Source organism: Phoenix dactylifera, chromosome 8 (genome assembly GCF_051530095.1).
Source record: "Phoenix dactylifera cultivar Ajwa chromosome 8, Ajwa_hap1_PhDact_Kaust_v1.1, whole genome shotgun sequence".
Lineage (NCBI taxonomy): Eukaryota > Viridiplantae > Streptophyta > Magnoliopsida > Arecales > Arecaceae > Phoenix > Phoenix dactylifera.
Genome location: NC_143197.1, coordinates 33591741 through 33614220, shown reverse-complemented (window position 1 = coordinate 33614220; position 22480 = coordinate 33591741). Strand labels below are relative to the sequence as shown.

At 42.4% G+C, this 22480-nt stretch overlaps 3 protein-coding genes across 4 annotated transcripts; 2 read left to right on the top strand and 1 right to left on the bottom strand.

Annotated features, from left to right (window-relative positions):
• The first annotated feature begins 540 nt into the window (after positions 1-540).
• LOC103704026 (RNA recognition motif (RRM)-containing protein) lies at positions 541-4880 on the top strand. 2 transcript variants are annotated; one of them, XR_005511279.2, is made up of 5 exons: positions 541-826; positions 1656-1765; positions 1871-2058; positions 3886-4434; positions 4520-4594. XR_005511279.2 is itself a non-coding variant. In XM_008787147.5 (5 exons), exons 1-4 carry the CDS (start codon positions 654-656, stop codon positions 4375-4377), a joined length of 963 nt encoding a protein of 320 aa, XP_008785369.1. In that variant the 5' UTR covers positions 541-653; the 3' UTR covers positions 4378-4412; positions 4520-4880. The 2 variants fall into 2 exon arrangements, 1 of the variants encoding a protein (XP_008785369.1); XM_008787147.5 differs by having other exon boundaries at positions 3886-4412; positions 4520-4880.
• Positions 4881-10088: 5208 nt separating this feature from the next.
• On the top strand, positions 10089-15148 carry LOC103704027 (Protein kinase superfamily protein). Its single transcript, XM_008787148.6, has 7 exons — positions 10089-10528; positions 10844-10978; positions 12568-12692; positions 12872-13082; positions 13179-13416; positions 13905-14055; positions 14502-15148. The coding sequence occupies exons 2-7, from the start codon at positions 10855-10857 to the stop codon at positions 14856-14858; spliced, it is 1206 nt and encodes a 401-aa protein (XP_008785370.1). The 5' UTR covers positions 10089-10528; positions 10844-10854; the 3' UTR covers positions 14859-15148.
• Positions 15149-16605: 1457 nt separating this feature from the next.
• On the bottom strand, positions 16606-20616 carry LOC103704028 (clathrin light chain 2). The gene is made up of 3 exons (XM_008787149.5): positions 20047-20616; positions 18420-18573; positions 16606-17176 (listed from the first exon to the last, which is right to left on the bottom strand). The coding sequence occupies exons 1-3, from the start codon at positions 20484-20486 to the stop codon at positions 16820-16822; spliced, it is 951 nt and encodes a 316-aa protein (XP_008785371.2). The 5' UTR covers positions 20487-20616; the 3' UTR covers positions 16606-16819.
• Between the last annotated feature and the right edge of the window lie 1864 nt (positions 20617-22480).

Here is a 22480-nt window from a genome sequence, read left to right as displayed (position 1 = left end):
ATACGGACTGAGCGTATGCCTGCATGCATGGCGTATTAGTGTATGGGACCGTTGCGAACTATATAATAAGACATTTTTCCTTGCTAATTTACTCCCCTCTTTTTATTCCCTTCCCTATTATTAAGAAAAAAAAAATCTAATGAGTAGGGTTCAAAATCGAGCTTTGACGAGACTCGAGGAAGATGGAAAAGATTGCAGGATAAGCTGCGTTTGTTTTTTGCTCCGAATTTTTCTTCTAGTTACATATTGGGACCTACAGGAATGATCGAAAAGATTGCCCATCTTGACCATATTATGTATAATACATATTAATGAATGAAATCAGAGGCCTTCGGAAAGGAAGTATTAAAATGCTTGCAAGCATTTATGTTTCTTCAACAAGGGAGGAAAGTTGCGATGGTAATGGTCTACTAATTCTTCATAGAGATTAACATGCCACTTAGCAAGGGTGCGCGCAGAAGAGAAGAGCCGTTGGATGGATCTCAACGGCTGAGGATCGAAGCTTGCTCGGAAAGAATCAAATAAAAAAAGAAAAGGAAACCCTCTTTCGGCTTGGGCCGCCTTCTTCCCCGGCTTCTCCTATCCCTCCTCGACCTCGTCTTCCCCAGTCGGTCGGCCGCTCGCCCGCTCCACGGAAAGAGAGGAAGAGCGAGATGAATCCTCTGACGCTGGTGAAGCGGACGCAGAAGATAAATTCGACGGAGGCGGCGTTAGGGATCTCGGAGGAGGCATCGTGGCACGCCAGGTACAAGGACTCTGCCTACATCTTCGTCGGCGGCATCCCCTACGACCTCACCGAAGGCGACCTCCTCGCCGTCTTTGCCCAGTACGTCCTCTCCGCCGATTCACCCATCTTCTCGCTTCACTCTTCTTGAATAAGCCTTTCCCTTACCACCATGTCAAAGCAAAACGGCGGAGCACGATTCCCCGCGCCGTGGGTCTCCTCTGCCGAGATAGTGGCCGGGACAGGAGCCCATCTTCCTTCTTCCTTCTTTTTAATCATACGATCCTCGAGGTGACTCTAAACTTCCTTGATTCCTTTTTCCCAGACCAAGGATTGGTCGGACATCTAGAAATCAAGGTAAGTTTTGTGTTCTGAATAAAAACATCATGATGGATTAGGCATTCATTCGTCAGTCGGCAACAATAAAATTTATTATACTAGAAGCGCAAAGAAGGAATATTTCCCCCGCACCGAACAATAGAAAAGTCCTGTGTTTTGGGGTAGGTTTATGAGATCCAGGACTCGCCATCCTCGATGAGCTATGATTTGCTCGGTTCTGAGATTAGCTCGCACCAACTAATATGTGAATGTGAAACTAAAATATTATTTATTTCTAAGCCTGAACTTATCGTCTTGGTATGATGGTTCGCTAGCATCTACCGTTGTTATCGGTCCATAACTCCTGGCTGCTACTGCTTGCCGGGAATTGCTCTTTCTGCTGGTCTATTGTCGCTGTGATTGAAGCTCTTGTTGCTCGACTCTTTTAAAATTGTCTTCACCACTTGTTTCATTCCGATCCTTTGCACCACATTCATGGTCTTTTTGCCATATTTTTAGATTACCTTCTTGGATTCTTGTCAAAAGCCTTAGCCTTTTCTTAGTGCTTTTATAATTTGTGGTCTTCATGTGCTTGCTCTTGAGCAACTTTCAGGTATGGGGAGATTGTTGATGTTAACCTTGTTAGAGATAAGAGCACTGGGAAATCCAAAGGTTTTGCCTTCTTAGCATATGAAGATCAAAGGAGTACAATTCTTGCTGTAGGTAAGTCTATCCGAATTTATTGCTGCTATTGATATGTTCTCTTGTTTGATATATCTTGCAGTTTATATTGGTTAAAAGCAATCTCACATCAATCTTCTTTTGCAGATAACTTAAATGGGGCCAAGATTCTTGGTCGAATTGTAAGGGTTGATCATGTCAGTAGCTACAAAAAAAAAGAGGAAGAAGATGAGGAGAAAGAGCAGCAAAAGAGGGAGGCACGGGGTGTATGTCATGCTTACCAAAGGGGTGAATGCAACCGAGGAGCTTCATGCAAATTTTCTCATGATGAGCAGGTATCTGATGAGATAGTCATGGCTCGTTCCAATTTTAGCATGTCTGTATCATTGTTATAATGAATTAATTTGCATTTCAGTGATTTTCTTCTGTTTACTTGGGCATTATAAGATGCCTGACACTATGATGTTACTATTGGTAAACTATCTAGCTTGAATGAATAATAGCATGGTTCTGTATGTGTTTGTATAAATTATATAATCATGTAACATCTTTACAAGTTTTTGGTTAGCTGTATGAGATTATTAATATAAAATGGCTGATTCTACGAAACAGCCTAAGTATTTAAGTTCCACTTGAGATAGGCAATGTAAATCATGTGCAAACAATTTACACTTGATAGCATAATTTTGTGCATCTTGGCCTTATAAGTACTTCAAAACTTTCAGGATTGAAACCAAGTAGTTTGGCACTAAGTTTCCTGACCCCACACAGACATTGTGTGGCATTTGGTTTAAAATATATATGGCGAGTTGAATTTCTTAGCTGGATGAGTCTTCGCATCTTTATGCCTTGCTTGTTCTTAAGATGCATATATATGAGTGTGACTTGGAATGAACTTTTTGATACCAGTACCATTCTCTTGTAATTATTTTATGCTTCACTGCTTAGATATATATTCAAAGTGTCCCAGGTTCTGTTTTTCCTTCTCAATTGCATTTAGGATGCTGGTTAGGAATCACAATTTTTAAGGGCTAGGTTACGTTTAAATGATCAGACCATGTGTCTACTTAGTTCATGTGTCAACATTTGGGAGACCTGTTTGAACAAGGATATCAATGAACTGGATTAATTTTTCTACTGTTTGTTTTGTTGCTTACAAATGTTTTGGCCGAGATTTGGTGAAGATATTGGTTTGTATTGGTGTCCGTCACTGACTGATCTGATATAAGTAAAATATCAGCTCTTATTATCTTTTGGCTGATCCAAGCCAATAAATTCCAATATATCAGCCAATATGAGATTCATATATTGGATGATGTGATTTAATCTTTTCTTAATTTGTGATATAGTGCTTATGATTTGAAACATTTAATTATGGCCACTGATTTGTGCATAAGTGATAGGTGATGGGCCATAGATGGTGGTTGCTGGGGCAATAGTAGGTGGTGGAGTAGGATGCTGGGATTTGTCCTGACAGGAAAAGGGGAAACGTAAATTGGAGAGAGATAGGGAGAAGAGGAAACAAGGATATGAGGAAATGGTGGAAGATCTTCTTTGCAAGGAAGAAGGTGGTGGAGAGCTAATGATCACTGGTGGAGCAGCCATGGTAGTGGATAGATGGGTGGAGTAGGAACTAGGAATAGAAGGTGGAGAAGGAGAGCGCAGATAAAGGGGATCCCATGAGATTGGGATTTTTATCTTAATTAGATCCTTTGATAAACTTATAATAACAATATACTTTAGCAGTTCCATAGGTGGATTTATTGGTATCTCAGTATCGTACGAAAACTGAGATCTCAGGATATCTCCGCCAATTTGGATTCTTACTAGGCATCGTTATGGCTGAGATAAGCCATTCTTGGTCTGTATCGGTATTGGTCCCATATTGGGAGCCAAAATCTCCGCCTTTAGAAACCTTGCTGCTTACCAATGTCTTCTGCCAAACAATAACTACTGAAAAATGTAACTAGTTTCCTTCGTTATACTACTTTTATATTAGTTACTACATAGTTAACCCTGAAGGGGATGTGGCACTGGATTATTGAAATATATTGAGCTGCAATGGGTGTATTTTTTTTCCTTTTCTTTTTTCAGTCTGATTGTGTTAATTTTTTTTTTTGATCATCAGAGATGCTTACATGTGTTTGTCTTATAAATCTCAGAGATGCGCAGACTCAGCTTGGGGTCCCAAGGAGAGCAATTCGAGATGGGATCACAACAGGTATGGGGATCATCCGAAGGGCCATAAGAATTTATTGCATGGTGCCCCAGACCAGACTCAGCAGGGTAGAGTAATAGGGGGCGAGTCGAAATCTAAATCAAGAGATAAAGATGGCCACCACTCTTTGAGATCAGATGCCTTTGAAGAGTACAGCTATGACCAGCGAAAACAAAGTGACTTGACTCTGAAAAATCTGGAAAGACGGGGAAGTGAGAAATCTGGAGGGAGACTAAGGGATGAAAGAAAATCGGAAGATGATACTGGATTGCGAAGATGGGAGAAGCACATTGAAAGGTCCAAATTAGAACCAAATCAAGAAGATGATCCATACAGACGAGGAAGTGGCAGATGGCCGAAGCCTGACAGAGATTCATCCTCCCGTTATTGCGTAAGGAAAGAAGAAGAAGAATATCGCAGGAGATCACATAGATAGAACATCTTTTGATGGTCTGTCGGGAGTTCATCTAGGTTCTGCTTATCAAGAGTTTCAGTAATTGTTGTTTTTTGCATTTTGATCTTTTTTGACATATAGAACTTTGATATTCTATTTAAATTTATTTTCTCATATTGTGTAGGGATCTCACTGGACTTGTCATAGCCAGGATTAGATAATTGTGTATCAATTAATTATAACACCAGGTTTGATGTGAGGAGCCGTCTGAGTTGTTCATGACTCACTTTTATCTCCAAACAAACGGTAAGTTGCCATTTTCGTGGATGATCTTCTCAAGTTCACTCGAGTTGATTTGAGCTCTGTTAAGTCTATTTGAAAGAGATGATGCTCTCCAAGCAAGCTATTTTCTGAAGAGTTATTACATCAACCAATTCATGTTGTCATGACTATGCGATAGACAAATTGTATTTTTCAGAGATCCTGTTACTGTAATAAAGACAGAAATATAAAAGAATGTGCATCTGAGACCTTCTTTTTGTCCATTTTGACTTTCGCCATGGACTCCCAACAAGAAAGACAGAAGGGCAAGTTGTTTGCCAATAATTGTTTGGTTATACATGCACTCCTGACAAGAAAGATTACTTGTCAAAAGTATGCACTAACCATGTGCATCTTGTTAGCCTTTCGTAGTGTTCTTGGTCTTTGGATGTGAAACTACTTGTGATGCAATCCATGAATGAGGTTCGGGTTCTTGCAGATATTATTGGATTATACCTTGTTCCTCCCTGTGGTATAAAGTAGGAACCGTATAGTATTGTGCATAGGGGCTGCTTCTAGAAACTCGTTTCTCAGTGACGTACCGATGCTTGTCGCTGCTGTTCAAAAACAGCGGGATGTGCTTTCTAGTTTCTAATCTAGCACGCCAGCAAGTACGTTTCATCTGTTTATTTATAGGTTAATTATATGTGGAGTTTCCATGTGGGAACTGGGAAGAGAACAGGTGTCTTCGTATCTATCGAGACTCAAACAACTTTTGGATCAAATTGCCTTTCTATTTCGACTGCCGCTAGGTCTGTCATCCAATACGAACGCTGACTCGTGGTTGAGGAGTTCGGCGGCCGGCTTTGTCATTAAGGTCTCCGCTGGCCGGATTGGAATCAGGACCAGCTGATGCCCGATAATGTTGGCGTTTGGATATTCCTGGCCCCGAAGTCAGAAGTCAAGACAGCATCATCTGATGATGGGGACAGGTTGGAATGTTGGGAGTCTGTATAATTGCACGATTCCGCAAGTCTGGAGGCATGGCAATAAGCAAATTCTGTATGAAGGTCAAAAAGAGTTGCAGCATTAGCGGCGCCACTGTATTGACTTTGACAGCCGCGATTTAGAGAAATCGGATCAGCACCGTGAAGAAAAAGAAGAGAGGTTCGCCGTTAACAAAAAAAAAAAAATAAAAAAAAAATAAGAGGGAACTGTTCTTTTTGATGGAAAATGAAGTAGAAAGGTGATGGACCGAAAGGTTAAAGAGTAATTTTACCATTATTTTTCTTTTTTCATATCAAGTTATGTTTCACTCGAGAGCAGGTCTCCCTGCTTTCTGTTAAACCTTCCGATGTTTTCGTTCTAAGATTCGTATAGAAATATAAATGGTTCCAACCCATATTATATGGATGGAGAACTACACTAGTCTGAGTATGTTGTTTCCTCATCCTTTTTTCTTTGTTGTTGTTTTGTTTCTGCTGCTGCTGCTGCTGTTGTAAAAACATATCCATCAAAATTGATCTTGATAACACACCAGGGGGAGGGGGTAGCCATCTGAGTATTAAAGTGGGTGAGTTGATGGAGAAATATTTGCGTAGGCCGCCCTGGTTCCTTGAATGTGTTGTAGTCTCTGCTGATGCTGTATAGATGGATATGTCATTAAGAAAATAAAGAGCGTTCCTCACTAGTTTGTGATGGAGTTATCTTGATCGACTGGAATAGTCTTCCATTCCTTGCCCACTGGAGCCCGTTTCCTCATCTCTCACCAATGCGTCGGTCATTAAGTTGACCGCCGCAGGCAAAGAAGATGGGAGGGAGCCCGAGGCCTCATACACCGTTTAAAAGCCGCCAATATAGCTGAGCAAAGGTGCAATGAATAAAACGCATGCGCGCTGCTGAAAGCCAACTGCGACCTTTTCACGGTTACCACTTTACCTACCCTACTGACTAATCGTCCGCTACTTTAAGTTATTGAAACGGTGTACGCGTTTCTAAGCCACATCCATTCCCAACAGAAGGTTTTGATTCTGTTAGGCATTTCGAACTTCCAGATCCATGCGAAAGAAGTAGAATTACCTGCTGTTGGCTGTGCGAAAAAATAAGGTCTCGTGTAGATGCATGCTGTAGCCGGTTGGAGCTCCATCAAATCTGATCAGCTCAATACCCTTGCGTTATGATGGTCATTATATGGGTCATCATGTAAGATGGGAACACCCGTGCCAAGGCCTCATCCTTCAGAGATGGTGAGATGAGCAACACGTGCTGATATATATATATATATATATATATATATATATATATATATATATATATATATATATATATATATATATATATATATATATATATATATATATATATATATATATATATATATATATATATTACGGTGGTTTAAAATGAGCAAGATCATAGCCGATTTTGGTAAGTGAAGACTAAGGTCCGAGTCTATTTACTGATCTTACTCGTTTGGGTTTGGTGATATGAAGCCTTCTCCGTAACCTGCCCCTAAGATGGTTTTGATATAACCTTGTAATTTTGCTTCTAGAAAAGAAAAAAAAATTTCAAATAGAAATGCGTCAAAACAGTTATATTGTAGATTGGTGCAGGGACCGAGCATTAAGCACTAATCTTCCGTTGCCGGTAGAAGTTCAGAAACTCATGTGAAACTGCACCTCTAGGGGTGCAAATAGGTTTGGTTGGACCGGGTCATAAGTAACCCTGACCCAACCCAATTCCTTATTCGGGTCTTAATGTTGGACCTAGACCTAACCCAATAGAAGATCGGATTGAGTCGGATCCACAGCTACAATTTTTGATCCAACGGGTCATTCGGGTTAGGTCGGGTCCATGTATAATCCGGTCCCAATCCAAAAAATTTAAATCCATGTAAGGTTCGGGTCGGGTCTGGTTTAAGTCCGTATAAGAATATAAGCCAATATTCTATTGACTTTGCTTGTACTATAAATAACAGTATGTAAGAAATCTCCACTTCCTCAAAATAAGGTTAATAGAGATATAGAAATCAAATGTTGTTGTATAAAGATAACGAATAACTATTTGTTTTGTTTAAAAATGGGTTAATATTTATCATATTTAATATGTAGAACATGCGTGAGATATTATTAGCACAAGCTGACATGACTGAATTCAGGTACAAACTGAGTTTAGGTATTATTAGTTATTTATTGATCCATTATTAGTTTATTAAGCTAATGAGCAAATTGTATAGAACAAAGACTCATGAGGCTCAAGATGCCTGCGAAAGCCCTACTACCACTAAACCTAATACCAAACAAAGACTCGACCCAATGACACTAAAAGGTTGGGTCTACATTGCTAGATAGGCAAAATAAACTTATGGATCTTCACCTGTGTCTGGTATAAGTGACGTTTGCTGTCTTTTTTTAAAGTTGATTTGGTCTGCAACTCTAATTTCACTATGGGCTCGTTTGGTTCACGGGAAGTATTTTCCCTCCTAGGAATATGATTCCTGGGAATCAGATTCCTAGGAAGAGGATACCTAGGAAAGTACTTTTGACATGTTTGGTTAACCATGGGAAAGTGACTAATTTCCAAAGTGCTTATGTTTGGTTGACCATCCACTTTCCTAAGAAAGTTATGTATAATTCCTATTATGCCCTTAATAAAAATTAGGTCTTTAATGCCTCTTTAATGCTTCTTTAATGCTGAAGGGTTTTTTTGGAAAAAAATAAAAAAGGAGTGATTCCCACCTCATGGGAAAGTAACTTTCCCATGTTTATCATGGGAAAGACTTTCCCATGAAATGTGGGAATCATATTCCCATGGGAATACAACTTTCCCATCTCTCTCCTTTGAAAACTCCAACCAAACAAGAGGCATTTCATTACTTTCCCGTTGACCACACTTTCCCCCTTCATTTTCCTGCGAACCAAACGAGCCCTATATGTTGTTGCGTCTGTTGCTTCCTCTTCTTTTTAAGAAAATAAAATTTTTCATACATATTTTTTTCTCTTTTTCTCTAATTCTATCCCAACTAAAAGTAGTCAATGAAAGCATTCGTACTCCTAACAAGCACCAATTTTTTACCTAACCCACATATCTTCATGTAAAAATGCAACCTCATAGTTTGAGACCACCACGAAGCTTGATAATATTATATTATTCCATATTTTTACTCACTGTCAACTTCAGAACAGCGATTAGGAATAGAGAGTTAAGACTCTGAGCCGAGCCTTAAGCACTAACTAGGCGGATGGGCTTACACCCATGTGGCCTGCGGGCCTAAACGATTTAGCAGGGTTGGGTCTGATCGGGTCGGGTTGTAGGATTGAAAAATCTAAAATTGTCCAAATTTCAAATGGATTGGGTCAGATTGGGTGGGGTCCGAATTTAGAAAATCCAGATTCGATTATGAAAATGGAATAGGTCCAATTTTAGGACCCAACCCATCCCCATGAACCCTTTAAAATGGGTTGGATCTGGTCTAATTGGGTCAGGTCACAGGTCAACCCGACTTATTTGCAGCCTTATGTACCTCATATGTGTCCAGCCATATCTACAAGAAAGGCAATAATACAGCTAATTGGGTAGTATTTTATGTGGCCGATCGTAGCAGCACCATGTTATGGGAGACTCTATCTACGTTACCCTAGCAATTTCGGAAGGATATAGTTGTAATTGATGGTAGTGGATGTATTTACTCAAAGGAGTTGTAAATCGTCTACATTAACGATAAAAAAGAAAAAAAAAAGTTTCGGAGCTGAACTAACAAATAGAGGAACATATGGAAGAACCAAGCAAATGTGCGAATTTATCGGGGCCCATTTTATATATATATATTTTTAAATTATAGTTATATGGCTGAAATCAGATCGGATAGGGATTGCATACTAGTATATCCATATTCATATTTGTTTTGTTTAACAAATATAGATACGAATATTAGTCAGATGTAAAAATGCATATCCATATCTGTTTTAAACGGATACGGATACAAATTGCATACGAGAGGCATAGATATAATTTGGATAATTAAATTTTATGTCTCTATAATCAAAAAATATTAGTAAATAAATTAAAATTTAAATTAATAGTATGTTAAATAGATATTTATTTTTAAAAAAAATAAAATTATGAGCGCCCATCTTTGGACAAAAATAAGATGGTTGGCCATCTATATTTATATTTATATTTATATAGATTAAATATTTATCCGGATACAAAAACGGATCTCGGTGGTATATTAACGACGTTCACACCCGTGAGGTCGCTTTCGGTAGCCTCGACGCCGGGTGAGGGTGGCGCGCCGGTCCGAACGGGAAATCGGGACAGGAAATGGAGAGGAGCAGAGAGACAGGCGAGGAGGAGCCCCACCACATTCCACGTCGCATATCCGCCGTTAACCCCATTAAGGGGTTGCCTGATAGCTGGGGCCTGTCCCATGACCGGAGTGCCGACTTTGGAAAGCGATAAGGAAGGAGGAGGCGTCGCTTGTCGTATCTTGCGGGAGCCATTTTCCTTGTCAAATAAAATTTTAAAAAAAATCTCGTGTAGGAGCACCGCACCAACCAACTCAACCGAGTCTTCGTCTCCCCCCACCCACCCGTTCTCTCTCCATGCCTTGTTCTCCTTTCCCAGGATCCCTCGCCCTCTCGGGTTTTGGATGCAATTAGAGCAGAAGAAGAGAATCGAAAGAAAGAAAGAAGGATCGCGGATTAATTAAATTAAGGGAGGAATTTGCCACCCACCATCCGCAGGTCCAGCAGCCACCACCCAGAATACCGCGAATCATCACCATCATCATCATCATCATCATCATCAGAAGAAGAAGAAACGCACAGGCGTTCAGAGTCGATCAGGCCATACGCTCGTTTCTCGGAGACCGCGGGAGCGGGAGCTTCCCTATTTTCAGATAGCTCTTGCACCCTCGAGCTCCAAATTAGAGGTTTGGCTTCCTTCCTCGCAATTCTTTTTTCCGTTGCTCGGTTCATGTGCTTCATCATCATCATCATACTTAAGCTCATAAGACACAGAGCTCGGCTTCCTTCTTTGTCGACATCTATGTCCTCCCCATGTTCCATCTGATGCCTTTTCTCTGGAAATTCTTCTTCACGATTCTTGATTTGTCCGGTTTCCCATGATATAATTTTCGGTGGCTTCTGGCAAGCGAATGGAAGCGTATAGAAATGCCAAGCGACAAAGACGCTCGACCTTCGGCTAAAGCGAATTCTCTTCTCTTTTTTTTTTGGTCTTTCAACAGCTTAGCAGTTCATGATCGAAAGCGGCCTGCGAATTAAAGGTCGGCTTGATCGGATGGGAAGAAGGTTCTGCTGCTTTGGTGCAGCACAATCAAGGAAAAGGAAGAATGGTGGTCATCGCACAACATCGGATTCAGGTACGATTCCAGATCATCCACTACCCTCGATGTTGCTCGACTGATAGCTCGCCAGCTTTGCTGTATGTAGTACACCGGTACAGGGTCTCGGATTCTTTCAAGTCTAGGGCTCTGATAGGCTGTCTTGGATGGGATATGTTCGCATATATTCTTTTTTTTTTCTTTTTTGGGTTTAGGTTAACAATTGTAACCTACCTATCTATATGTTCGATTGTTTCTTACAGATTAATGGTAATCAAGAGGCATATGACGCATAGACAAATGAAATGAAACATCTGTTACCATGCACACCAAAAAAATGGCATTGTCAACCCATATACGAAGAATTAGTCCCAGAGCAACTGATCCATCATTAACATAAATTCATATAACTCATAAGCGGATGCCCCATGACCGTGTCTCATTCATTTCCCGGGGTTTCTTTGTTTCATTTTTCAATTTGTTGAGTTAGGGTTAGTCGCGGCTACAGAATAAAAGAAGGTACCTGGTTCATTTAGATTTGGGTTGCAGGATTTTAATTTCTTTCTTATAAATTTAAGATTGTTTTAGCTCAAAATAGTTCAGAAGAATCCTACAGGTACTAGTGAGATGTTGACATATCATAGATCAACTTTATATAAGCTCATGCATGATCAATGTTGCTACTCCTATATTTGAGGTAGGAAATTGTTGTACTTTTACGGGAGAGATTATTGGTAAAATAGAGAGGAATTCTGAGCCTCAAGGCTTTTTAAGATCCAAGAATCATGAGGGTGTTTGAATGTTAGGTGCTATCCAGGCTTTTCTTTGATTTTTTTCCCTTTTAGGTTCTGTAATTACAACTGGAGTATCCTCCTGAGAATAGTTGCTTGTAGGATTGAAAGATAAAATGAGGTCTTTTTGAGTACTCAATTCTTCTACTGGAAAAAATATTTGAAAGCATCAAAAGAAATGTGATCTTTTGGGCCTTTCCCTGGCCAACAATGCCAAACTTACAAACTTAAGTTGGTGTCTTGTAATCTTCGCTTCTAGAGGGTAATGCTCAATCTGAGCTGTTGAATCGTGACAATTCTGGGGCTTCCTGCTTCGCGGGATGATTAGGAGCACAACCAGCACAATTTTCCTTGTGTACTGTAGTCCTCTTCGTAGAATCCCTCCAGTTTTGTTAAACAGAATAGTTATATGATTGGTTTATTGCATGCTAAAGATTTGCAAGAGATGTCATTCACCATTCTAAAATTGGATTCTGGAATTATTCCTTGTATTTCTACTTTCATCTCCATATGATTAGAAACATCAGGGTTGGGGGTGGCTCTCCTTGGAGTAAGGAGTGGGAGGGCCATGAGTTCATGATAGAGTGAAGGGAGGCAGAGAGCAGGACAGCAGACTAAATATTCCAGTAAACAGTCCTTCAACACGTTAAGCCCCTCTAGTTTTGGGGCATTCTGCTATTATATGATGTTTTCTTCTTTGTTAAGTTTGTGTCTTGGAAATATTCTGTGTTCTCATATTATGCTTCTTATTTTTTATTCCTATACTTTCTCTTTATTCTAGATCCTCTTTTATATTTCAGAAAAATTCAGATGTTTTTAACATGAAAGAAAGTGCAGGTGTTGGTTTACCACAGGCACCAAAAAATGTGCGGCTTTTTTCCTATAATGAGTTGAAGTCAGCAGCACGGAACTTTCATCCAACAAACAGAATAGGTCGTGGAGGGTTTGGAGTCGTATATAAAGTGAGACTTTGGAGTTCTGTTGTAGTTGATTACTTTATCATTTTATTCGTCTGTTTATTACTAGTTTGGGTAGCCAAACAATCATTTCGCGATGATGGTTTGTTTTCTACTCAACAAACTGATTTCAGTTCAATGGTTCTTTGTCATATGCTAAGCCGTTGTTGTTATTCTATATGCAGGGAACATTGAGGGATGAAACAGAGGTTGCAATAAAGACACTGTCTGCTGAATCAAAGCAAGGAACGAATGAGTTTCTGACTGAGATTGATATGGTATCAAATATTAGGCATCCTAATCTTGTTCAACTGATGGGGTGTTGTGTTGAAGGCAGGAACAGGATTTTGGTTTATGAGTATCTGGAGAACAATAGTCTAGCAAATGCTCTACTTGGTAATTAAGTAGTGAAATCATCATTTTGAACAGTTCGATTCATAATCTTCGGGAACATGTGACTCATAGTCTCATATAAACCATCTGGAATGTCAGGTCCAGCGAATAAGCGGATTGCTTTGGATTGGCCCAAAAGAGCTGCTATTTGTGCGGGTACAGCTCAGGGTCTTGCATTTCTCCATGAGGAAGCCGAGCCACATATTGTCCATCGAGATATCAAGGCTAGTAATGTTTTACTTGACAAAGACCTAGCCCCAAAAATTGGAGACTTTGGTCTAGCTAAGCTTTTTCCTGACAATGTCACTCACATTAGCACACGTGTGGCAGGAACTATGTAAGTGTTATCTTGACCCTTTTTTGTTTAATTTTGGGGATAGGTACTTAGTAGTTTATTTACTAGATTTTGGTAGGAATTTAGGTGCATTGATTCCTTTCAGTGCGACAGTTAACATTACCTGTAGCTTGATATGCATCTTGCAAGCTGTTTGCACATTCGAGATCTGTTTCTCCAATCATACTGGCTTCATTTGATTAGCTTATAGATCTCAAGCTTAAACTATGAACCCAAGGTGTAACATATATAACTCATCTTCATGAAATTGTTTGATAAGCATTGCCTGAATCTTAATGCTCATCTTGCAAGTTGTTTGTGCATTTAGGATCTGTTTGTCTGATCATGGTGGTTTCATTTGATGAGCTTATAGATTTGAAACTTAAACTTTGAACCCATGGTGTGACATTTGGAATGAGGTCTTGAAATCACCTGCAGATGTAAACATTCCAAGGATTCTGTCTGATCCTGCATTTAAATGGAATCTACAGGGGTTACCTGGCTCCAGAATATGCCTTACTGGGGCAACTAACCAAGAAAGCAGACATCTACAGTTTTGGAGTGCTTGTACTCGAGATAATCAGTGGTAGGTGTGGCAGCAAGTCGATATGGGAACTTGATATGCATACTCTTCTGGAGTGGGTAATCCTCTTAGCTCCTTCCACGTAGTACAGTTAAAGCTCGTTTGGTTTTCAATGGAGTTATCCTTTTTTGAAATATAGGCAATTATCTTTATTTTATTTTGTATATTAGAAGCATAGGAGTTAGCGACAATTTAGGCTAAATCGGTTAAGGAAAGAGAGAGTGGTATCGGCTGACTTGTGCAGTAGAGATCTTAGGAGGCCTTTGAATGAAGCTTTTCTTAGCATCAGGAGGGCAGGTGAGATAGGGACTACCTGCTAACAGTAGACATGGGTTTCCATGGGAGAATCGGCGGTGAAGGATTCAGTTAACTGTAAGAAAATTTGCTCTGGTATTTAGCAGGTGTTTTATCTAAGCGATTCTTTTCATGCATTGTTTTCACTGGCTGTGGTTGGTTCATCACTCTGATGCATGTGGAATGTATTGAGTGTGTTTGCGCTTTGCAGACATGGAAGCTGCGAGATGAAGATAGGCTGTTGGATATTGTGGATCCGGAACTGGTGGGGTATCCAGAGGAGGAGGTCTTGCGCTTCATCAAGGTAGCATTGTTTTGCACCCAAGCAACGTCGAACCAGAGGCCCTCCATGAAACGGGTTGTAGAAATGCTGTCAGATGAGGTCAGTCTTGATGTTAGAAATCTAATTCAGCCAGGCGTGGTTAAAGACAGAGGTCAGACTCCTGGAAATCCTAGTGGAAGTTCAGGGGGGATTTGGAGGCAAAGAGGCGGCCAGTTGGCCAAGGGATCTTCAGCAATCACTTCCACAAGCGCTGCCATGAGCGTGATTGAGTTGCAGCCTAGATGAGAGATCTGCGGCGGAGAGTCAGATACTTCCCCACTTGGGTTAGCATCTGAGAACATTTTGATATCTGTAGCTAACGAGGCATTGCAGGGCACTTGCTATCGGCTTCTGTGCCATCTCTCTGGGCAGGTCATGTGCATATTCACTGATAATGACCAAATATCATCTTTTTTCCACTGATTCTTTCACACAATAAAAACAAAGTGTTGTTAACATTGTCCGTTATAACTTGCTAATGTATATCTGCAAAGGGAAAATTCCACGATATGTTAAGCATGGCAGTCTTGAGCATATATCGTGTGCTACGGCGAGTCTGCTTTCCGCGTGTTGTACATCTGATGGATTTGTTATTTTTTAACACCTTATCTTGTTGCTATGTTGGCCACCCATAATTTGCAAACATAATTGCTGAAAAGAAGTCGGTGTTGCCCCTTGGAACCAGCTTGACCAAGTGCCAAATTAATGGAGCCCACTCGTTTGTTGTCTGGATAGGAAATATCAGATGGGATTGTTGCACACCTTTATGGTGCTTGGTCGGCAATGATCCCGATGTTGGGCACCCACGAGTTGGCGCTGGATAGCGGAGGAATGATTTCGATCGGCACTCCAACGCTGGCTCCAATATGAAACAGCAAAAATAAAAAAGTCTACCCACCAGAGCGTATTTGGTAGAGGATCTTCCGATGCCTAAGTCAAATACGGCTCTCAAAAAATAGAAAGAGGCCTGAGAGGAGCAGAGAGAGAGCACAAGAAAGTCGCAAGGAACTTGCCGAGAAAACTTCTGGGAATGCAATATATATACGAGGGTCGGAGCCCACCGCCAGTAATTTGGAGATATACACTGGTTCATAAAGTAATAAACTGCACATTTCGCATGTGAATCACACCCGCGCTTCTCGGTCGTAGAGCTTTGCTTAGGTTTCACATTTGTTAGAAAATAGTTGGCAATCACGGCCGAAGTGTTGTATGGTGAGCCTGTAGCCAGATGATGAGCTTTTATTGATTGATTTACTTTGAAGGTTGGTAGCATGTTTCCAAAAGCACGTGGGTTGAGAAGGATATTAGCATCGCCCCCATTCCTGAAGGTTGTACTCCCACCATTGTCATCAATAACCGTGCGAGGCTAGCAAATTTGACCTGCAGACCAGTCTGAGCTGACCTGCTAGCATTTTTGCTGCGTGGGACGTGAAGATGATCCAACGCAAAGCCCGCGCAAACATTTCCCAGGATCCAGGATGTAGAGAAAACGAGCAACCCCTTTGCTGCTCTGCACCTGTTGCCTTGACCAAGCCCTTTATTTCCTCCGTCCCCGTCCCCCTAATTCGGAAATCAATTTGATCTAGCATTAACCAAATCGTTGACGGTTACCAAACCATTGAAAGACTATAACACCACATTACCACCTGCATGCTCGTGCGACAAAACTTTAGGATTCCATAATGCCTACAATTAACAGCGGGCTTTATTTGGATTAAAAGACTGAGTGAAACAGAATCCGTGGCAATTAGAGAGCAAGATTTCGTCATCATCAGGCTGGAACAAAAGCTACTAAAATTATTATGTATCAAAAAAAGATATAGATTAAAAATCAATGAGGGATTCAGGATCGCTGAATCTACTTACAGAGCAAATTTATTCGCAGATTCTGAGAGCATCTAAGGAAATTCTCCAGCATAAGAGTCAAAGATTTGTCTAAAAGCATCGGGTTATAATCGGTTCTCTGTTTCTTGAGCTGCATTGCACTTGATCATATCAAAAACCAGACCAGACCAAGCTTTATATAGATATTAAAATAGCATACTACAACACGAGCAATCCTTTTCCACATAAAGACTACTTGACGAACTATGGCACAGAACAGTATTACCTAGGATGGTCAAGGGAGGACAACCAACAAGCATGGCTGCAATTTAGAAGGTTTTCTACTAAGTACACCAAGACATACCAAGCAATCATGAGCAGACTCAAGCAACAGCTACAGCCTCAATAGGAGCAGCAACAGCAGCAGCCTTAGGAGTGGCCAAAGGGGCCACAGCTGTTTTAGCATCATTAGAAGGCATAGTAGGTGCTGCTGCAGGGACAGGTTTCATGTGTGGAGGTGGGGAGTGCTTAAGCTTCAGCAGTATCTGGCGCATTCTTGAAAGATCGGTAGGCTTCCCAGGTTTTGGGCCCTGGATTACAAGAACTGATGGTTTCTTCTCCTCTTTCTTTCCTTTTTTCTTCTCTAGTGCTGGCACCTCACGTGGAATAAGCTCTGCAATTGTCTTCCAGTAATTCTTGTCCGCCTCAGCATGAAATTTTGCTTGATTGGCCACAAAGAGCTAACATCCAGTGATATTCAACAAATGCATCAGAAAAACAACGGGCAGAATGTTCAAGTTTACAGTGTCAAAATTCTAAAACAGGACTGATTGGGAATAACATATTAACATGGTTTTAAATTTATATGGACCTTAAGTACTGTAACCTAACAATGAACTAGCCTTGCCAGCTTATAGACATAGTTTTGCCGTGTCTTTGGTCTATACCACATACATGCAAACCAACTCAAATCGTATGCCACTTCCTCTATCTAATCATTACCACTACAATGGCCTCAGAATTAATTTAATAAAATGTCTCAGTTCTAACTGCTAGTCTCATAACTTGCAGCAAAACTGAACAACATTTACCCTGCTCTATCCCTATTTGAGACATTTTGTGCACGTCTAGCTATGCCAGCAAAACTACGTATTTCAAATCTTTTGTCCTGAACACTAGCTACATCTTTGACTCTAGCTATAACCCCACTAAAGCTGAATACATTTCTTTATCTTGTTTAGCCATTTTCTCTCTTCCTTTAGTCTCATGAATTCCCAAAATTCCATTGTCACATTTTTCCCTGATGTCATAAGCCAACATAAATATGAATCGGAGAGAATCTACATCTGCATTAATATCAATACTTATTGCATCTAAAACAAGCATAAATGGGATGAGCTCTTAATTAAGGCCCACCATGCTGACCGTCCTCTAACTCTCTCCATGGGCAAATGTACATTTCTAATTTCCATGGGCCTGTGACATGCATGTATCAGACATTTTGTTGCAGAAAGTGAATAATAACAAAATCAATCTACTAGGCTTGGACAACTTAATTGCAAAGATAAACTTGTAATTCAGAAAGAAATCAATGAGAGGGAGAGAGGGATATGTTGGTGATAATCTTAACATGCAATAGCTGCAGAAAAATAAAACAGGAAGGAGATATACAAAAATTGCTGCCAGAAAGGATAATAACCAACAAACTGGTCAAGTGGATGGTATGTCTTAATAGCAATGTTTCGATTTATGGTCAAATTCTATGTGCATAATTGTTGAATAACCATCATTTGAGAATATTCTACAAGCATCAGGATATGCAAGAACTGATGGATTTTAAAAGAACAATTTTTTCATGCAATATCATAAAACTTTGGTAAAGGATACCTAAAAGAGTGCCCTAAGAGCCATGAATTTGTTGGTTCAGTTTTCAGATTCCAGCATTTTGTGGAAATAGTATTTAACAACATTCGGTCCACTCACCTTCTCCTTCTCCCTGTTATTGGCTTTATTAGTTTCACAGTTAAGTTTTCTCCCCCTCAGGAAATCAGCTTTGTAATCTTCAGCTTCCTCCCTGATCTGGTTGACCGACTCTTTCTCCCTCCTTTCCTTTTCTTGAATTTGTAAAGCATTTTGCCTGCCAGTCAACAAATGTGATAAGGAGGTTATAAGTTTATGCACCATGGCCACCATCCAAACTTTCTCCCCACCGACAATGGGGGCAAACTAGATTTCTAACATATAAGATAAAGTGCCATGGTTACAAGTACATAACAAACAGAATTCCAGTCCCAAATGGAGGAAAAATCAAGCAGAACTTATAGAGAGGAGAAAATAGTATACGCCAGAGGCTTACCATCTTTGCCGGCATCCATATGTCAAGAAAACAATAGAGAGCAAATACCATATAACATCTCACATGAAGAACACAAACCGTCAACGGGGCAAACTAGCGATGATCCTCTACCTTGAGGTAGTAAGTTCTTATCCAAGGTCAGCTCGTGGAGCTAAGAAAAACTTTTAGTCGTTGGTTTTGTGGGGGGGGGAGGGGGGAGGGGGGGGGGAGGGGGCCTTGAATTTAGTCCCACATCGGCTAGAGCGGAAAGGTTCCGTGCCTTATAATGAGGAGGGCGAAGCCTTTTCCTTACGAGGGCCCTTTTGTGGGACAAAACCGTGAGGGCAATCCCCCCGTCAGCGCTGGACGCGCGGGCCGGAAACGTCTCCCTCCGTCAGCGCTGGACGCGCGGACCGGAGCGCCCAAAGCGGACAATACCTCGTGGGGGACGCGGTCTCTTTCTGCTCGGCTCGGTTGGGACTAAGGCTGTTACCGGGGTGAAAATCCCGCAACAGATGGCGCTAGAAGGAGGGCAGCCTCCTCTCTCCATTGACTACCCTCCAGGACTGTGGGGGCCCGTTGGGGTAAAACCTGGCCGGAACCTTCCCGCTGGGGGGGCTATGTTGTGGGGGGGGGAGGGGGCCTTGAATTTAGTCCCACATCGGCTAGAGCGGAAAGGTTCCGTGCCTTATAATGAGGAGGGCGAAGCCTTTTCCTTACGAGGGCCTTTTTGTGGGACAAAACCGTGAGGGCAATCCCCCCGTCAGCGCTGGACGCGCGGGCCGGAAACGTCTCCCTCCGTCAGCGCTGGACGCGCGGACCGGAGCGCCCAAAGCGGACAATACCTCGTGGGGGACGCGGTCTCTTTCTGCTCGGCTCGGTTGGGACTAAGGCTGTTGCCGGGGTGAAAATCCCGCAACAGTTTTCACTTCGATCGAAAAATTCAGGTGCATGAACCTCAAGTGTTCATTCAACTTGTTCTTTTCCTTTGCTTTATTTTTTTAAGGATCGTAATCAGATCTCACATAAGAAGGTCCCAGATAGATAGAGCTATGATAATTAAACACTAGCGGCGATTACATGTGGCTAGTGCAAAGAGGCCCGGTCCGCTGGCCAGCTAGTACTAATCAAATGGCATCGATATGAAGGAGAAGAAAAAAGAAACAGAAGAAAGAAACTCGAGATGGACCAGATCACACGGAACCGATATCAGATCGACAGAATCGAACAACAAAACAGATGAGAATAGAGAAGGATAGAAGGGGAAAATCTCACCGTCTCCATTCTCGGAGTATAGAGCCCTCTTCGGGCCCCATCTCCGCCGGCGGAGGCAGGATCGGCCCATCGGGGGCAGAGAAGGCCCCACCGAAAGCCCTTCCGTTAATCTCCAGCGAGAGCGGGGAGAATCCCTGAGGATCGGCGGCGGCGTAGATCGGCGGCGGGGACGGGGTCTCCGGGATGGCGGAGGGGGGCGGGAAGGATCCGTCGTCCGCGTAGGGGGATGGGGGAGCGAAGATCGGAGGGACGGCGTCGTCCTTGAGGAGGGAGTCTTCGGCGTCGTCGTCGGGGGAGAAGGCGTCGAAGCGCTGGGAGGGGAGGCGAGGGTCGTAGCCCAAATAGCTGTCGTCGTCGTCGAAGGGGCGAGTCGTGGAGGCGGGGGGCCGGGTGGGCGAGTCCGTGCCCGTACCGAACGAATCGGCGAAGGCGCCGGACATCGTGCTCTCTCTCTCTCGCTCGCTCTCTATTTCTCAGCCGGAACCCGTCTCCTCCTCTCTCTCCTCTTCGCGCAGGAGAAGGCGTGGCTCCTCGGCTCCCCTGCGTGCGCGTCTCGCCTCTTCTTTTGCCAGCCAGTAGAACGCCCGGTGACTTTGAATTTTAGGCACCAAGCCCGTGGGTGGGAGGGGGGCCCAGTGCAGTGTCGGACAGGGTGTGCTACGCTTCGCCTCCACGTGGATCTCAGCATCTTCCGTACGGATGGTGCCGCCGTCTGGTGCAGGGGCAATTTTATCGGTGCTGATAAACAGCTCTCTTTACGAGATTCCCTCGCACTTCCGTTCCATCAAGCATCGGGATGCCATGTGAAGACTCGATAACCTTAATTACCGACGATTCGTTTGGTTGGCAAGAACCAACTAACGGAAAAAAAAAAAAAAAACATTCGCTGAGACATCAAAATTTGTAGGTAAAATATTTTTTAAAAAAAATCAATTTTTTTAAAAAAATTAATAAAAAAATTTGCAAACCAAACGAGCTTCAAAAGAGACCGATAAGCTTCACCACATGAGTACGAGTAAGTGCCAAAAAAAATTATGTTATCCAACATTCCTGATACAAAATTTTTGAATTAAAATTTTATCCGTGACGGAAGAACTCTGTCGTGGCATACCAAACCGACGATTATGGTTATGGATATGGCATAACAGGGATGTGCAGTCCGTTGCTCTTTTTATATATCCTTCTATCATCATATAGCTAGTAGAAATAGTATGCGACGCCACCAAGGTGGTAACCTAGTGGTACTGGGCAGCAATTCTAACCACAAGGTCCCAAGTTCGAATCGCTGCGGCGACGATTAAATTGTGGACCGGAGCTCACTACTTTGGCCACTGCTTGGACTTGTGGTGTAGGACCGCTCTTGAACCGCTAGTAGCCGGGGTGGTGCCGGGTGTGACGTACTCATACGTGGGACTCGAGCCAGAGCTCAGAGGAGTAGCTGAGCCGGGCCCACGGGTGGGGAGGGTATGAGTAAAACCGGTCGGGGTGCCCAACACACGGCCATTTTTGCCCGCATCGAACATTCTCCTGGCGGGGCGGGGGCCCAGTGGGGGCTGCTACGCGGGGGTGGGCTTGTCCCTTCCTCCCCCCTATCCCTATTTTCTTTAGCAAAAAAAAAAAAAAGAAATAGTATGCGACTGATTGGGCCCTCCGACTTAGAAGCGATTGAGCTGATTGAAGGAGCCAATCAAGCTAGGTTGGAGGCTCGATCATATAATCATATTAAAAGCTTTTTGCAGCAGCATGAGAGCCTTATCTTGAACCTCTCATCTAGGAGCTCCTTCGTAGTTTTTCTACTGAAAACGGGCTCATTGGTGACATCCAGATCATCGCCTATTTGAATGTTCCTTCCCCTCGACACCTCAAACTTTTTGTTCATCTCCTTGATCTTGTGGTCGAGGTCGGTCTCCCTCTTGGAAAGCCTCTCCGGTCGGCACAAAGAGGACTGACCAGGAATAGAACCTATCTCATAGCGGATGCTCATGCGGTTGCATCATCGGCCTTGCCCGGGATTTTTGAAGCAAGGATGATAGGTCTCGTTCAGAAGCAGGAAAGGTGAACAAGAGAGAAGGATGAAGTCGAGCCAAGTAGGAACAAAAGGGAGAAACAGAATGATATATTTTTCAGCTCGTCTTACGGTGAGAGCTAGACCAGTGCAATGAAAATAACACACTCTCTTTTGGGTGAGAGAAGACCCATACAAAGTATCACTCAATTCACGTCCCATATCCCAAAGCATACACCACATTAAATACTTCCTCCCTTTTCCCATGAAACCCGGACCATCACTCTTCACTCCTCACCATCACTCATCCACTCCCGTACCCCACGGCCTGAGCTTCGGAGCTCAACTCCCCCTTACCTCGTCCCACGTCCACCTCGTCGTACCCCACACGCGTGGCTTCGGGGCTCGTCTCTTCGCCTCGTTCCGCGT

Bases quoted from the DNA above. Each gene is read 5' to 3' on its own strand.
- LOC103704026 (XM_008787147.5), top strand. From the start codon at position 654: ATGAATCCTCTGACGCTGGTGAAGCGGACGCAGAAGATAAATTCGACG. The intron at 827-1,655 runs GTACGTCCTCTC...AGCAACTTTCAG, and splicing joins CTCCTCGCCGTCTTTGCCCA to GTATGGGGAGATTGTTGATG. The intron at 1,766-1,870 runs GTAAGTCTATCC...CTTCTTTTGCAG, and splicing joins GAGTACAATTCTTGCTGTAG to ATAACTTAAATGGGGCCAAG.
- LOC103704027 (XM_008787148.6), top strand. From the start codon at position 10,855: ATGATCGAAAGCGGCCTGCGAATTAAAGGTCGGCTTGATCGGATGGGA. The intron at 12,693-12,871 runs GTGAGACTTTGG...TTCTATATGCAG, and splicing joins GGTTTGGAGTCGTATATAAA to GGAACATTGAGGGATGAAAC. The intron at 13,417-13,904 runs GTAAGTGTTATC...TGGAATCTACAG, and splicing joins ACACGTGTGGCAGGAACTAT to GGGTTACCTGGCTCCAGAAT.
- LOC103704028 (XM_008787149.5), bottom strand. From the start codon at position 20,486: ATGTCCGGCGCCTTCGCCGATTCGTTCGGTACGGGCACGGACTCGCCC. The intron at 18,574-20,046 runs GTGAGATTTTCC...GTTGACTGGCAG, and splicing joins ATACTCCGAGAATGGAGACG to GCAAAATGCTTTACAAATTC. The intron at 17,177-18,419 runs GTGAGTGGACCG...ACTGGATGTTAG, and splicing joins ATAACAGGGAGAAGGAGAAG to CTCTTTGTGGCCAATCAAGC.